Raw genomic sequence first — 17,137 nt, forward strand, 5'->3', positions numbered from 1 at the left:
AATGCCAAAATCCAAACCATGCCAAAGGAACAGAGCTGAAATTACTAGATGACATTAATTAGCATATAGTGACGTTGTCCAACATGGCTGAGGGCATCGACCCTGTCAAACTCACTGTCTTCGGGGAGGGCAATGCAGATATATACCAAGGGGGCATGAGCATAGATAATGCCTAGATAATAGAGCACCCCCACCCTTTTCCTTCTCTTATAGTTACCTGACAGACTAGTCTTTGTAGTGGAATCCTGCAGGTGACATGAAACTACATGCTACAGGATTGAGATGCAACCGATAGTCTGATATAGCAATCACAAGAATCCCTGTGATCTAATCTCTTGAGTTGCCAGATTGAGGTGGGGATTTCTTTGGCCATTATTAGTTGATATTGGTAAATGAATTAATGATTGGAGAATGATAATGGTTATTTGATCAGTATTGATAGGCTATTGTAAATGAAATGATAATTTAGAACATACAACTAAAGTACAATGACAAAAATCAGTGTCATCAGACCAGCATTTCCATTACGATTCTGTTTGTGTAAGAATGCAATTGTTCTTTATGTATGAAAGTAATTATTAGAAAGTTGAATAAAATGGGCTTTTAAAAAAGCACAATAATATACCCACCCACTCATCCTGAAAAATATAGAACACAACTTACCTAGTACATTTCCAATATTGCACTGGAGCTGATGTTTTAATTTGTTTGCAAATGCTATCCCACATCGACAAACAATGATTTTTTCCCCCTTTTGTCAATCTACCAAAGAGGAACAGTATCTATAAAAGACAATGGCAAAGCCGAAAGGTTAGCTAACACTATTGAAAGCAGAGAACTATTGACATTGCCAATGCTGGTTAAACGTGATGATGTGTTATTTTTGGTGTAATTACCTTGGGGAACAAGACGCTCTAGGTAAATATAAAATGGAAATAGCAAACATTTGGGGAGTAAAAATGCCAGGGTTTGGACAATAGCAATATTGTACTCTGAGACACTTAGTTATCTTGGGAACAGAGTGAACAATATTGAAGCAAAACCCCAAGGAACATTTCTGCTTCGCTGGAAGTACTCTCTCGGACAAGTGCAACAGCGGCATTCTTGAAGTGGAAGGTGCTGGACATCACCCCCAGAATCTCCAAGGTCAAGACATTAGTGTTTGCACTGGCTGTGTTCCTGATCTTCATCCCAAAATGTTCCCTGGTGGAAGAAAATCCCAGCCAGGACCAAAAGGCTCCATCAGGAGTTATAGTCAAAGCCCATTCCTGCTCCCCATTGCCTGCATGGCATAAGCAGAGATTTCATGTGGTTACAAGGGAGAGAACTAAATTTGTACTCTCTTTAGATAAGCAAAAATGTTGTTTTTGTTGTTCACAAGTCACTTCATGCAATTTTCCTTGTTTCTGTGCATGTCGCCTCATATCTCCTGGTTCCCACCTGACCGGGGGGGGGGGGGGGGGGGTAACCTTCTTTGGGACGCCAAGATTTATCACCCAAACTATCTACAAGATTTGAACTTTTTATATTCTTATAGTTTATATAATCATGAATTAACGACAGTCAGCTCCAGTAGAATGCTTATAACCCAGAGAACTGTTTCAATGGAGTCTCTAAAGAGTTTCGAATTCTAAACACAAGATTGCACTCCTTTCTTCTTTGAAAATAGTACAAGTTAAATGAATGCTAAACTGCTGGGCTCTACTATAGGGAATTAACTTCAAAATCCAAAATAGGAGTCACAGTAAAGAGTTCTACCAACCCCATCAATTCATAAAAGCTTATTTTTCCCGTTGTGTATAGAGAAGTTTAATTACCCAAATGGAATAAGGAAATGGTCTCTGTGCAACATTTTTCAATAAAGTTTGTAGCCAGTTTCTGATGGTCGTTTCTGGTACCATGAGCTGTAAGAATCCTGACTTAATAGATCAATTTCCCATGTTCAATTCAGCGAGCAAGAGTCTCAGGTAAATGGATATAATAAATATAATCTGAGCATGCACTTTTATGGTGGAAACTTTTTTCTCCACATGCTGTGAACATTGGATCGACCCTCTTACAATGACTTAGCACATGCCGTATAATATCTTTTAATTCAGTGTCTGTGGCGCCTCTGAAAGGCTGAAGGTTCTTAAAATAGATCTTGATAATCTGGATGTGAATTTGTGCACACATTTATTTGTACTTGAATAATCTATTTAGCACTTTACACTTTGAAATATTTAACAGGTTTTCCTTGGATCCCCATTATTATTCTCAAAGCTTAATAAAAGGCTTTCACTTCCTGTTTCCCACAAAATTACTTCCGGGATAAGATATATATGAGGAGGCTAAATTGGGTTCACGTTGCATCGCAGTTATGCCTGCTGCTTGTTACTCGCTCATTGGACTTGTTTGTTTTTCTTTTTCCTGCTTCCACCTTGCTGGTCATCTCCATTTGCCTGAATTGGTTGGACGCTTTATTTTTTTCTGGTCTGCAGCTTTTTATTTTTCCTTCCACACTATAACTTTTTTTGCAATCTTCAAGTTTTGTATTACAATCTGGAGCTTGAGTTTGCTACTGGAGACATTTAGCCATTTTTTCAAACAGAGAATGTTTTTCAGAGGTCGCTTCCACCTACTTTTTACAATGAGCTAAAGAAAACAGTAGTCTGTACGTAGAGAGGCATTGAAACTTTAACAATTTAACATCGCAAACTGTACCTTAAATGTAAGTTAAAGGAAAAATGCAATCACTTGTGATCAACCTAGTTGCTCCCCTTGATGCAAAGTCTGAATTGAAATAACTAGGAATGAAACACTTTACATTAACTCACAGCAGTTTGAATTCATTTAATTACACACACACACCATTTAACATATGGATTCTAAAATGTTAGAACTAGAAATGAACCAATTTACATTAACTCACAGCATCTTGAATTCACTTTATAACACACACCATTAAAAACATTAATTCACATTTAATAGAAATGTATATATAAGAGAAAACTAATGGGTTACAAATGACCTACTCTTTCTTTATCATGGTTAATTTAACAACTGTTCTAGAAAGAGTAACTCATTTCAATGCATCAATTACTTACCTCTGTGCTCAGTCTTTTATGCTAGACATCACTCTGTGCAAAGAGCAACTGCCTTTGTACATTTAGACAAACCAGGACTTTAAGGGCCAATGTTCTGAGTTTAAAATCCACTAATAAAAAGAAGAATGGTCTTTCTGTTAAGGGACATGTGCAAGAACTTATTTCCTTTCCTTTAGAATGAGGTTCTTCTTCCTGACTGATATATATGTGTGTGTGTGTGTGTGCCCATACTCCTGACACTTTGTGGTTAGTACTATTGTAAAGTACAATAGTATGTACACTATGGTCCTTTGTTTAAATATCCTTGGCGTAATGGCTGAGTTACGCCTGTAACCATGAACACAGTCCAGTCTGGACCGAAACGCATAGGTAGGGTTGGCCAAATAAACCATTTGTGCAAACAATCAGCGGGGAGTGCCAGAGTCCTCTTTCCTGAGGAATTATTATGGTGAATCTATTTATTATATATTATTTTCACTGAAAAAGCCAAAAGTTAAAGTAAGGTTATAGCTATGTGAATATGTCAGTGACAACATTAACATTTTGAACTTAAAAAACATAGAGCTATGCACTCCATATGACATCACATATTACATCACTCATGACATGTTCTAAGACATAATTTATGAATTTACTGATGCCCTTTTCTGCCCTGAAGACCCCATCCCCCGTGGCTCAATGTATTTATTAGGGGAGGGGAGGCCGCCTCCCTGAACCTTTAAAGACTTTGGGGACCCCATCCACCAGGGCCATAAATTAAAAGTTAGGGGAGCCACACAGCCCCTCCCTGAGCCTTTAATGGCGCCAGGGACCCCATCCCATGGGCTGGCTCACTTACTGTGTCCCGGGGAGCCCACCCACAGGACACAGTAATTTCCCTGCATGCTCTACTGCAGACAGGGAAACGTGTTCTCTCCCATCTGGCAGGAACATGTTTAGATCTCCTGTGGGGGGGTTAAAAATGCTCCCACCGGCTGCAAGCAGACTTGTGTTCTGTTTCCCTGCATGTACTCATGGCGACATGGAAACAGAACACATATTGTTCCCACCAGTAGGGAGCAGCAAGTAGATGGGGGGTGGGCAATGCTGGCTTCCGCACCATGCGGGGAGCCGGGTAGGGCTGCGTAGCCCTGGAGGTCACCCGCGACCCCAACGTTTTGCTTAGTAGATGCCCCAAGTAGGCACCGGGGCACCCACCTATAAATAATGGAGGCCTCAGGGATGGGGTCTCCGGGGCTAAAATAGGTTTGAAGGCGGGGTGCGCATCCCTCCTCCCCTTTTAAACAAAAACAGGGTCAAAATAGGCTCGGGGAAGGCCCCCCTCCTCTTAAACTAAAAACACGTGGCCCTGTGTGATGGGTCCCGGGAACCTAATAAGGCTGGGAGAGGGGGGGGGGCGGCGTGTGGCCCCTCTCACATTTTTTTATTATATTTGTCCACAGGGGATGGGGAAAATGCCCAGAGAAATAAAAGGCCTGTCCGCCCCAGGCTCTACACTTAAGCACAATAACGACTGTCTTTGTTCTTTCAGGTCCTGGAATAGCCAACTACGCAAGTAACCCCGATGGAGCTGCCAAATCTCTGGAAGACTGCACCAATAAAGTCAAGGATAAGATCCCTTATCGGCAGCACAACAGCACTCCAGCTTACCTGGGGGCAACAGCTGGAATGCGGCTACTGAGGTAACTTTGACCTGCACCTTCATTTTGGGCAACTATGGGCTAAGAAGCAGACCAGCAGAAAGGGGTAACAGCATAGTGGTCTACAGCAGGGAGCCTGGGACATGCAGCAAGGTGTGTTTCCAGGTGTATTAATTTGTTTGTTGCCATTCTCAAATTCCTCTTTGACTCCCTCCCACCCTAGATATGTTGGGAGAGTCTAGTAAAGAACTAGAGCAACTTGCCTTCCATGGCAGGAACAAGGAACGGAAAATCGTCACGCTGCTGGTGGTGTTGGAGAAGGGAGTTCTCTGTGGGGAAATAGAGAGAAGGAAAACAAAAAAGGAACATTGGAACGTCAATTCACCCTGCCTATAACTCTAAAATGCAGAAACAGCGGATGCCACTTAATATTCCCAGTATGACATTTAGAAAGCTGTGATGTGAATAGCCTTTTGGGTCTACCACTGACAATCTTTGTAAATTGGGCAAATGTATACATTTACACCATTAGCGGGACTATGTCTCTTCTTTGTGGGTGAATCAGGCCCTTGGTGACCTAATGGAGACCAGCCAATGACAGACATCTATCTAATTCAAATCCAGAGAAACAACAGAGCAGTATATAGAAAATATCCAAACTGGCTTTACGAGTCAATTCACCAGTACACATGGTTCTGTGATTTGATTTCATAATGTTCAGAGAATATGGATGTATGTTCATGAATTGTTTTTTGCACAAGAGGCAGATAGTACTGCTGCTGTCACGTTGCTGTCACATCACAGAAACTGCTTCTCCATTCACATCGCTGTTATGGGTGGATTTATCACACTGATATAAGACAGTGTTTGGATTTGTTTACAAAGGAGTGACAACGTTCTAAATATTCTTGACCTGTAATGCAAATTTGTGACTTGTCCTAATTTTTAGGGGCTTTTTTCCAGACTTTTCCAGACTACTTTTACTAATGTTGGGTTGCTACCAATATTGTCCTAATGAAGACCCTGTGGAAATATTAGGGGGTCGAAACATTGATGTATTTACCTGTTGACTGGCATATATTGCAGTGTTTGTAAATTTAAATCAAAATTGGAGTGCTTTCTTAAATTGAATTACTACCAAGTCAAAGGTGTTTTATTGCGTTTACAAACAGCATCAGCACACTATCATTCACCACTGCCACTACTCACTGCACCGTCTTTAGAGGTCCTATCAAATTTGGCTGTGTGTGTACATGCACTAATGCTATAAGTAGAATAAAATAACCAATTTCTTGTTTGTGGATGTAGACACATTTGTCAGGCCAAGGGGGCAAAGGCGTAAAAACTTTCCTGAGGGAACCATTGTTACCTTGTTGTTCCAACTTCCTAGGAATACGCGCCCATATTATTTAACAAGTCATGTCAATGAAGGCAGTGCTGGTGCTGCTGCCACACGGTTTGTTCACACCAGAGTACTGCTGTTTTCACCGCCTTTCTGTAAACCTTGGACCGATAACACAACTGTCACACTGTTTCTCTACACCTGGGCATTTGTTGCTTTAAAGCTGTCTGAAAACTAGCCCAAGCAGCAATGCCATTGTTAGTGGTTTCAATAACCTGTTCCAGCCAGTAGTCCGTCACAGTCAAGCAGAAGTCACATAGTTCCTGGAAAATGAGTAGTGGTACTGCTGTGACAGTGTTTCTGTAAAACTTGTGCATGTCCCATTGTACAAATACACCCGTAGCAGTTACTCTTGTCTTAAAATATATGCAGCTAATAAGCATCTGTCCCACTGCACCTATACATCTGGTGCTGTGACTCTAGTATTTAAAGGGGCGTGGATAGTAACCCTCTGTTCCACTGCATTCACATACATGGTGCAACTACTATAGTATTAAAACATGCGAAGACAGTAAGCTGCTGTCCCACCGCACGTATACACCTGTGCAGTTACACTAGTATTAAAATAGATGCAGATACTAAGCCTCTGTACCAATGCACCAATACACCTAGTTTGGTTACTCTAGTATTAAAACGGGGGCAGATAGTGGGCTGCTGTCCCACTGCACCCACACACCTGATGCAGCTACTCAAGTATAAAGACCTGTGCAGACATGATGCCACTATCCCACTGCACCTATATACCTAGTGTGGTGGTTACTCTAGAAATATTTCTTTATTCTTTGTGACTGATGGATTGGAATTGCATTTGTTGACATATGATGTTCCAGAAAGAACACTAATATTAATTGTACAGAAGTGTTCGGCATATCCCTACTATATGGCTATCCTCACATCAGTGGTTCGCTACATCAACAACACTACTTTTAGATGAAAACCAAATTTCGAGCAACTCCATCGTCTTAGGTAAGCACCACCAAAAAATACTAAGTAAGTTGATGTAATTAGTTTAATGCAAAAAAAAAAACGGGTAACTCCACTATTGTACCAAACTTAATTGATATGTACTTCAAAAAGACCTTAAATAATTGATAGAGGGTCGAAGGTAAAAAACAGAATGTGAAAAAGATTACACATTATATTTTTCATTAACCAACCTACCATAGGCACTTTGCTCAACTTTCGAGAAGGCATGGAAGCCAACGCCAAATGGATGAAAAACAGCTGCCTTCAACTAAACACTAACAAAACAGAAGTACTCATCATGGGCCCAAACCCCGACGCCTGGAGCGACACCTGGTGCCCCACCGCCCTCGGAAACCCGCCAACCCCCACAGACCACGCACGCAACCTGGGAATCATCCTGGACTCCGAGCTCAAAATGGACCGCCAGATCAACTCTGTCTCATCTTCCTGCTTCCACACCCTCCGCCTCCTTCGTAAGACCTTCAAATGGATCCCCCTTGAACACCGAAAGACAGTCACTCACGCCCTGGTCACCAGCAGACTCGACTACGGCAACGCACTCTACGCCGGAATAAACAAAAACCTCATCCGCAAGCTACAGAACATCCAGAACGCCGCCGCAAGACTGGTCCTCAACCTGCCAAAACACTGCCACATCTCCCAGCACCTGCGCACACTCCACTGGCTCCCCGTCGAGGCGAGAATCACCTTTAAGATGCTCACCCACGCACACAAGGCCCTCCATGGCACCGGACCAGCATACCTGAACAGCCGACTCAAATTCCACGCACCCCAAAGGATCCTACGATCAGCCCAGCTTTCCTACGCCGTGGTCCCCCGCACCAGAAAGACCAGATCGGGAGGCCGCTCCTTCTCCTTCCTCGCGGCCAAAGCATGGAACGCCCTTCCGCTCCACCTCAGACAGAAAACATCGCTCCCCATCTTCGCAAGAAACCTCAAAACCTGGCTCTTCGACAGACCCCCTCCTTGATGGAATGGAACCTGCACCCCCCCCACCCCTAGCGCCTTGAGACCCTTACGGGTGAGTAGTCGCGCTTTAACAAACTCCTGATTGATGATTGATTGAGGATACCCTCGCGGGTGATAGTGTGCTTTCCAAATACATGCATAAAATGACATAACAAGCTGCTGTTCATGACCTGGGCCTAGAAGACTGCTGGAGATGTATATCTGTGAATACATAAAGGAGTAAGTAAAGATGTGACTAAGTCTCCCTGGAGCTTATTGTTGCATTCAAAGAGCATTAAGTATCCTTTGGATCCCTAGACATCACACGTGATTATAGGACTACAGCAAGGAAGCCCCTAACAGAGAACAAGAACATCTATCAGAATAACAACAACAGGAACTTTTTAAGTACTTCTGAATACCTAAAGTCAGTATCTAAAAGGCAAAATGGAAGCATCTCTGCTATAAATACCACTAGTAGGTCCAGTAACGATAATGGGCTGGGAGCAGTGGCGGCTCCTCGAGGGAGTGCTGCAGGACGGGGGAGGGCCAGGGTGGGGGTTAGTAAACTCCAGCATATGGCCAAACGGAGTTAAGCAACTAAATAAATAAACTAAATGAATGACATTGCACACGCTGCATCGCCATTTGGGGCGTGCAATGTAATGTCTCATACATCTAAGGTGATGTGACTAACTCTGAGCCAGTAACAGGCGGAGCGTAGCTTCCACAGATCCATCCTCTGTCTACTCTGGTCCCACTCTCTGGTGCTCTAATGCACATTGTATCAGTATCATTAGGACCGCCCAATCCTCCTTAACCCAATATGTGTTCTTCGACCACTCGTATTACTATCAAGTGTCTGCAAGGGGTGAGTAGAGATTGAATCAGATCTGATTGAATTCTGAGAGATAGATCAGGTGTCCCTAAAAAGTATTTGACTTTAAAGAGAAAGGTCAAAGTATTTAATTTCGCAAACGTTGTAAAATACATCCGTCCGGAAAGTTTAGTATGTTAAATGTTTTTAGAAGCTAAATACTTGGAATAATAAACTAAAATGCTTCTATTATGACATTATTAGGGAAATGTGACTAATTTAAGCATTTGCCTAAACCATGGCTAATGTTGTACCTCATATATACAAGTATATGCTCAATCATGTATCTCTTTTATGAATTAATCACATTCTCATGACAATTGAGCGACTCAAATAAAATGCAATAAAGTGAAAAAATATTCTTCATTGGGAATAAACGATAGGAAGTGTAAAACGCTCTATTTGCTATAAAAGCATGATGTAAATTCAATAATTAGGATATTCCTGTAGGAAGATAACACATATTTCCACCCACACCTACATAACCCCTTCTTCTCAGATTTAGTGATGAGTCATAGACGGAACAAAGATTCTATTATCCAATACAATTCTTTCATAACTGTTTCTTATGCCGATATGACATTCATTGTCAAAAAAGGAGGGGTTTGGCCCAAAGGATTAGAGGGTAGGTAGGGCCAGTTATACTACATAAGAAAAAAATTACCTATGTCTCTAGTGACTTCACAACTCTTATTCATATGAAGTAAGATGAACGCAAACTAATACGTTTACCTTAGCAGTAATTTCTGCCTTTTATTTCATTATTTTTTTTTATTAATATTTTGATCACAAAAAGAACACATAGTCAACTAAACGAAATACCACATTAGTACTTACACAGTGAAAATGAACAACGTGAAAATGTGTTTTGACATAGGCAGACAAAGGAACTCAACTCCTTGGTTAAATATTGCAAATACACCCCCTTGTGTCCCTGATATTTCAGAGGAATTGATTTATCCTAAATATAAGGGTGCTAGTTGTCTAATTTATCATTTTGTATGATAACTTTGTATTTCGTATTGTGTATATATTGATTGTTCTTTGTGACATTTCATTAGTTTGTATTGATGTTTGATTATTATGAGTTTATTTGTAATTGTATGTCAAAACACATTTTCACGTTGTTCATTTTGACCTCTGCATCGGGTATTTTAAAGCGCCGGGACACTCCTCGGAGTAGCTGAGCGCTATATAAATCCGATTTTAACAATAACATTAACATATACGTTCCTCTTTTTTGTGCATTCCATCTGCCTATGTTTCTAGCTTATGATGTTCTTATTATGCTTCATTGCAACACTGGTTTCATCAATTGGGTAATCAGAAAGAACTGGTGTAGATGTAATTTACAGTTGTCAGCAGTTTGGCTTCTTCTGTAGTCAGCCCCATTATGAGGAATGTCTAGAGGAGTTGTGATGGGGTGATAATGTATCTGTTTATCCACTGTTTCTGCTTAGATCACAGAACTGGAGTGCTGCAGATGGGGTGCTCTCCAGCATCCACTCCTTCTTCAACAACCAACCCTTCGACTTTAGGGGAGCGCAGATCATTACTGGGCAGGAGGAAGGTGTGTACGGATGGATTACCGCCAACTATTTAATGGGGAACTTCCTGGAGGTTTGTGAAAGAATCTGCATGTTTTATCATCTTTTGGGTGTATTCACCTCCATCAATGATTTTTTTATTTGAGGTGAGGCTGCATGTTACAATATGGGCAGTGTTCTATGGATAACGTGGGGCCTGTGGTCCAACCTATCATGGACAATTATCCATTTATCTAAAACCACTACTAGCACTGATCAGCGCCCTCGATGGACGTCTGTGAGAGGCCAAAGATTGAATGAGAACGTTATATGAAAGTTTTTGTAAAAATGAGTCCTAGTAGACTGAAAGTGCCAAGAGATTCTCACGTCTGAATTTCAATTGGGAGCAACCATCAGTATGGCTCCTCCACAAATTAATTTAAAGCAATGGAAACAAGCATTTACAATGCAATGGTTTTGCCTTTGTTAAAGTTAGAGCTATTGGCATTGCTCTTGACATTATTTTTATTTATGTTTTTTTAACATAAATAAATGGCATTGTCATTTACAATGCCACTAGCTTTATCTATCGCAAATGACACACACAAACACACACAGAGCCGCCCCACACACACCCCCACACAGAGCCCGCACACACAGCCCCCCACACACACAGCCACACAGAGCCCCCCACACACACAGCCACACAGAGCCCTCCACACACACAGCCACACAAAGCTTCCTACACACACAGCCATACAGAGCCCTCCACACACACCAACACAGCACAAGCAGGCAACAGGGGCAGACGGAGGCACAAGCAGGCAACAGGGGCAGACGGAGGCACAAGCAGGCAACAGGGGCACACAGAGGCACAAGCAGGCAACAGGGGCCCACAGAGGCACAAGCAGGCAACAGGGGCCCACAGAGGCACAAGCAGGCAACAGGGGCACACAGAGGCACAAGCAGACAACAGGGGCACACAGAGGCACAAGCGGGCAACAGGGGCACAAGGAGGCACAAGCGGGCAACAGGGGCACAAGCAGGCAACAGGGGCACAAAAACGGAGGCACAAGCAGGCAACGGGGCAGGTGGAGAAAACACAATTTTCAACAGCCCACTTGGCTCTGCAACAGTTGCCTTTGAAAAGCAATACGGCGTAATGGGCATGATCAAATCCCGTCCCCTGCATAAAAAAAAACAACAGCCTGAGGCGACTGCTAACACAGATGTAGTACAAGGCATTACACGGCAAGGGTGCTGCTGCCGGCAATTATCCTGGTATTTAAACAAATCTCTCTCTCTCACACACAGAGCCGCCCCACACACACCCCCACACAGAGCCCCGCACACACAGCCACACAGAGCCCCCCACACACACAGCCACACAGAGCCCTCCACACACACAGCCACACAAAGCTTCCTACACACACAGCCACACAGAGCCCTCCACACACACCAACACAGCACAAGCAGGCAACAGGGGCAGACGGAGGCACAAGCAGGCAACAGGGGCAGACGGAGGCACAAGCAGGCAACAGGGGCACACAGAGCACAAGCAGGCAACAGGGGCACACAGAGGCACAAGCAGGCAACAGGGGCACACAGAGGCACAAGCAGGCAACAGGGGCACACAGAGGCACAAGCAGGCAACAGGGTCACACAGAGGCACAAGCAGGCAACAGGGGCACACAGAGGCACAAGCAGGCAACAGGGGCACACAGAGGCACAAGCAGGCAACAGGGGCACACAGAGGCACAAGCAGGGGCACACAGAGGCACAAGCAGGCAACAGGGGCACACAGAGGCACAAGCAGGGGCACACAGAGGCACAAGCAGGCAACAGGGGCACACAGAGGCACAAGCAGGCAACAGGGGCACACAGAGGCACAAGCAGACAACAGGGGCACACAGAGGCACAAGCAGACAACAGGGGCACACAGAGGCACAAGCAGGGGCACACAGAGGCACAAGCAGGCAACAGGGGCACACAGAGGCACAAGCAGGCAACAGGGGCACACAGAGGCACAAGCAGACAACAGGGGCACACAGAGGCACAAGCAGACAACAGGGGCACACACGTGCAAAAGACACCCACAAGCTGACAGCCCAATTATCTTGAGCCACAAAATGTATACAGACCCTTAATTCGGATCACGTTTATTTTAGTTTCAAGTCACCATACCTAGAAAAGACATTATGTAAATGCAAAGATACTGGATCGATTTGAAATATTACGCTCTGCATCTGCACAGTTGAGCCCAAGTACCCACCCAGTGACACCCGTCCATTTCCACACGAAAAATCCACGTAAAGTATACACGAATATTAAGAATCAACCCGGAAGTAGAGTTGCTTTTGTGCCGTTTAAAGAACAAATAAATACTAGAGGTTCGCCATTCGTATAAAATATACGTTTATTCACCCCGGTATGAAACATCCTGTGGACAAAACGTGATCCAGTTTCCACTTCGCACCGGTGTGATGCGGAAGTTATGGGATCTGCGTTGATTAGGAAACGTCCTGCCTTACTTTCCGACGAATATAAAGATCTAGAAAGTATTGAGTAACCAATGTGGACTTAGTAAATACGCGAGCAGAAAAGGTCAGTTTTTTTTTTTTTACAAACTGCCCGCGTCTTAACAAGGTACTTGAGGACAGACTACAAATCCCATGATGCCCACAGTCGGTTTCCATGCAGGAACCTTCACCATTCCTTACCCCCGTTTTAAACAAACAAGCCCCATTTAACTGCAAACCCCCCACAAGAACATGCCCTCACCGTATCCCACTCGACCAGTACGTGACCATACGAATAACTAATAACTATATCCGTTTGCAAGAGCGGAAGGGCGGGATTACGCAGAGAGGGTACTAGCCTCTAACCCCATAGCCAACAGCCTAATCCTGTTTAGGACCCGAAACTCGCGTCCGTTTGGACAATAAAAGAACGGGCGGCAAGGTAATATGTCCTGTAGCATACTCGGGAGGTCGAGCGGCTTGTGGCCGCGCCCCGCCCTCCCCTCGCGCTCACCCACCTGCCGCGCGCTGAGCTCCTTCTCCAGCTCCAGGGGTCGGTTCCTCCAGACCAGGTGATGCAGCGGGAACCTGCTGCTGTCCGGAGCCTGCCCGGAGCCCACCATCATCCCTGGAACATGCTGGGCCCGCCTCCGCCGGCCCCGGAGACAACCATCCGGCTGACGGGAGCGCGGGGGGCGCTGCGGGGAGGAGGAGACTGGAGGCCGGCGACGGAGACTGCAGGGGACGGGAGGGGAGACGGAAGGCAGAGAGAGGGAGAGGGCGGAGAGCTGGGAGCGAGTGGAGAAGCGCCGAGAGGGAGCCTGCCGGAGCAGAGGAGGCCGGCGACGGAGACTGCAGGGGACGGGAGGGGAGACGGAAGGCAGAGAGAGGGAGAGGGCGGAGAGCTGGGAGCGAGTGGAGAAGCGCCGAGAGGGAGCCTGCCGGAGCAGGGAGCTACGGACTCTACGGGGGGCGGGGGGCGGGAGGGGACACGGACGGCAAAGCACTCACGCAAGCAGGAAAGGGTGCCGGCTCAATGCCGGGACAGATTCGGGGGTGTTCCCGGCGTCGCGTGACGTCGGCAAAAGCCAAAGAATGTCGGGAACGCCCCCGTGTCTGGTCCGGCATTGACGGACAGGCCCCTCGTCCAATGGCTAGGCTCCATTTATGGAGCCAGCCAATGAATGACGAGGGACGACCCAAAGCCACACTACAGTTCTCATCAGGTTTTCGCCTGCGCGAAAAAGCTGCGCAGAGCGCAGCTTTCGCCAGGCAAAACCTAAAAAGTCAGCAAAGGGTCTGAAAATATATCCTTGACCTTTACATAGCCCCACTACACTGACAAAACAATTAGATTATGGATGACGTGTCAAACTACATTGTCACAGTAAAATAATTTATTTCGGGGCATGTGTTATTCGTATAAATTACATATTATATTAAATAAAGATTTAAAATGTAAAAACAAATGTTAAGATAACACATACAAATACATAGGAAGGTAAAGGTTAAGTTATTAATGCAAATAAAACAAAATAGATACAAAGCTTATCAATTGATTATTTTAAAAAAATATTAGCAATTTACCTAACTTTTTTAAAAGTGACCTCTGCTTTTTACATTAACATTATCATCATCAATCAACTTTATTCGATCTTAAAAAATAAGATCATAAAAGTGCAATTCAGCGTACAATGCATATTCAATAATACGTCACATTACCAATATTTTAAAATTCAATTAACAATTTTTTAAAATAAAAACCAAAACTAAAAACCAAACTAAAAAGCCTCCATTTGGTAATTACTAAATTCCAAACCGGTATTAAAATAATGTTACAGGGCAATTAATCTCCTAGTTGTTAAGACATAAATAAAATATAACATAATCATATAAGGGATATACAATGTTTGTATTAAAAACTAAAGTTGGTGTATTGATATGAAACATTTAAACAGTTAAAAACAACAGTAACCGGATGTGTGAGAATAGCGCTGGGATGCCCATGAGTAGCCATGCGCTCTATAAATGCTACTTCAGTCATTCATTCATTCAATGTTCATTTAGTTTAACTATATCTTCGTAAAATAAACAAAAAAGAACGGTTAGACAATTAAATAAAATACATTACTAATTAATTACATACATTTAAATGTCAGCAGATTACTTTAATGCAAATGCAAAATAATGAATATATTTAAAGGCTAGGGGTACATAATAAGAAAACATTTGAATGGCACAAATGAAAAAGGTAGTACAATTAAGAAAAATAATTAAGCTAAAAACGTTAATGTTAAAAGTAACTTTCCAATAGGGTTGAAGAAGTCGGGGTAGATGTAATTGTACAAAACTAATAAAACTTAATTGGCCTATGTAGTGAGACAAGATGTAGCGGTAGCAATGTAGTGGTAGCAGTAGCGGCTGCTACTAGGCACGGGTGGTGAGGGGAGCGAAGAGGTGAATGGAACATATATTTTTTTTAACTCACTTACCTGAATGCTGCCGGGTCCTCTTCTCCATCTCCTTACGGCAACAGGAAGCTCCTCCCTGTCCAATCACAACGCTGCCTTAAGCAGCATTGTGATTGGTCTAAGTGCTGTTGCTCGTTGGTCATACAGGGGATTGGAGGCTTTTCATGTTCACCACCAGGCTGTGCATTGCAGCCTGGTGGGTAAGATGCGAAGTGCACATGACCATTTGACTAGCCCTTTTGGGCCAGTTAAGCGGTCATGCGCACTTTACAGTGTGCTTTACACTCGTCCTCTGCCTCCTGCACTGGCCAGCCATGCCCACCCGCCCCTCACCCAAGCAGAGAGGAAAATGAAAATGATAATGTTATGTTATGTTATGTTATGTTATGTTATGTTATGTTATGTTATGTTATGTTATGTTATGTTATGTTAAATAGACTTATATAGCGCATGGCTACCCCAGCAACGGGGCGTCCCAGCGCTAGCAGAACAGGGCAACATAGATGGAAGGTGAAGGCTAAGAGAAGGACAGCCCGGAAATGTCCAAAGTGTAGGCGCCACAGGACAAAGGTGCCCAGCACAGGCGTCCCCGGCTAGATGGAGGAGAATAACCAGGTTTTAATCTGTTTTCTGAAAGCCAGGTGATTTTGGGTGTGGCGGACGGAGATTGGGATAGAATTCCAGAGGGCAGGAGCCAGGGGACTGAAAGAGCGCTCGCCCGCTCTGCTCCTGCGCACCCTGGGTGTGCAGGCCAGATGCAAGTCTGCAGAGCGCAGAGCCCGTGTTGGTACAGACAATGAGCATAGCCCCTGCAGAATCTGGGGGCCCTGGTTGTACAGAATCTTATGAATGGTACAGAGAGTTTTAAAATGAATTCTCCATTCGATCGGAAGCCAGTGTAGCCGACACAGGAGGTAGGAAGTGTGACAATGTTTAGGGAGGACAAGGAGAGTGCGGGCGGAGTTGCAATCTCTTCGTGACTGTTTTGTTTGTACCCAATAAAAGTCTGTTGCAGTAGTCCAGGCGAGACAGGACTACTGATTGAATGATCACCTGACGGATGGGAGCGGCAAAGAATCCTAAAATGGGTTTCAGCCCACGCAAGTGGCCAAAGCAAGTGCCAGCCACTTTTTTTGGCATGCAGTTCAAAGGAGAGAGAGTTATCCATCAGGCTGAGTTTTTTGGCTGGGGAGGAGGACCGAGCGCAGTGGGCCACCATTGGTAATCCCATTTATGCAAGTCTCTCCCAAACAGGAGAACCTCCGTTTTAGAAGAATTAATTTGGAGGTAGTTTTCCACCAGCTATTCTGAGATTGCCATGATATCCTCCTGGAACCTCTGTTGGTCTTGGCCGGGGTTTTTGGAGAAGGTGAAGAGCAGCTGCGTGTCGTCCGCATAGGAAAGCATATTAATCTCCCGGGCCTTGGCCAGGAGGGCCAAAGGGCGGACGTACACGTTAAAAAATGTATGGCTCAGAGCCTTGAGGGACACCACCATTGAGGGGGTGAGTATTGGGCTGGTAGGGGGGGGCATAGATCTGGAAAGAGCGCTCAGATAGAAAAGATACAAACCAGCCCCAGGCCGTTCCACTGACCCCAATCTCCCCGAGTCGATGGAGCAAGATCTCATAGGAGACCGTGTCGAAGGCCGCGCTCAGATCAAGCAGCACCAATGCTGTGGT

At 44.4% G+C, this 17,137-nt stretch overlaps 1 protein-coding gene across 1 annotated transcript in view; it reads left to right on the forward strand.

Moving 5' to 3' along the window:
* ENTPD3 (ectonucleoside triphosphate diphosphohydrolase 3) overlaps positions 1 to 17,137 on the forward strand; it is a 140,715-nt gene that overhangs the window by 81,698 nt on the left and 41,880 nt on the right. The window contains exons 4-5 of the mRNA XM_086942082.1: positions 4,618 to 4,768; positions 10,401 to 10,560. Of these exons, the coding sequence (XP_086798208.1) occupies positions 4,618 to 4,768; positions 10,401 to 10,560 (311 nt within the window). The remainder of the gene's footprint in view (positions 1 to 4,617; positions 4,769 to 10,400; positions 10,561 to 17,137) is intronic.

Source organism: Lissotriton vulgaris, chromosome 10, assembly GCF_964263255.1.
Source record: "Lissotriton vulgaris chromosome 10, aLisVul1.2, whole genome shotgun sequence".
Lineage (NCBI taxonomy): Eukaryota > Metazoa > Chordata > Amphibia > Caudata > Salamandridae > Lissotriton > Lissotriton vulgaris.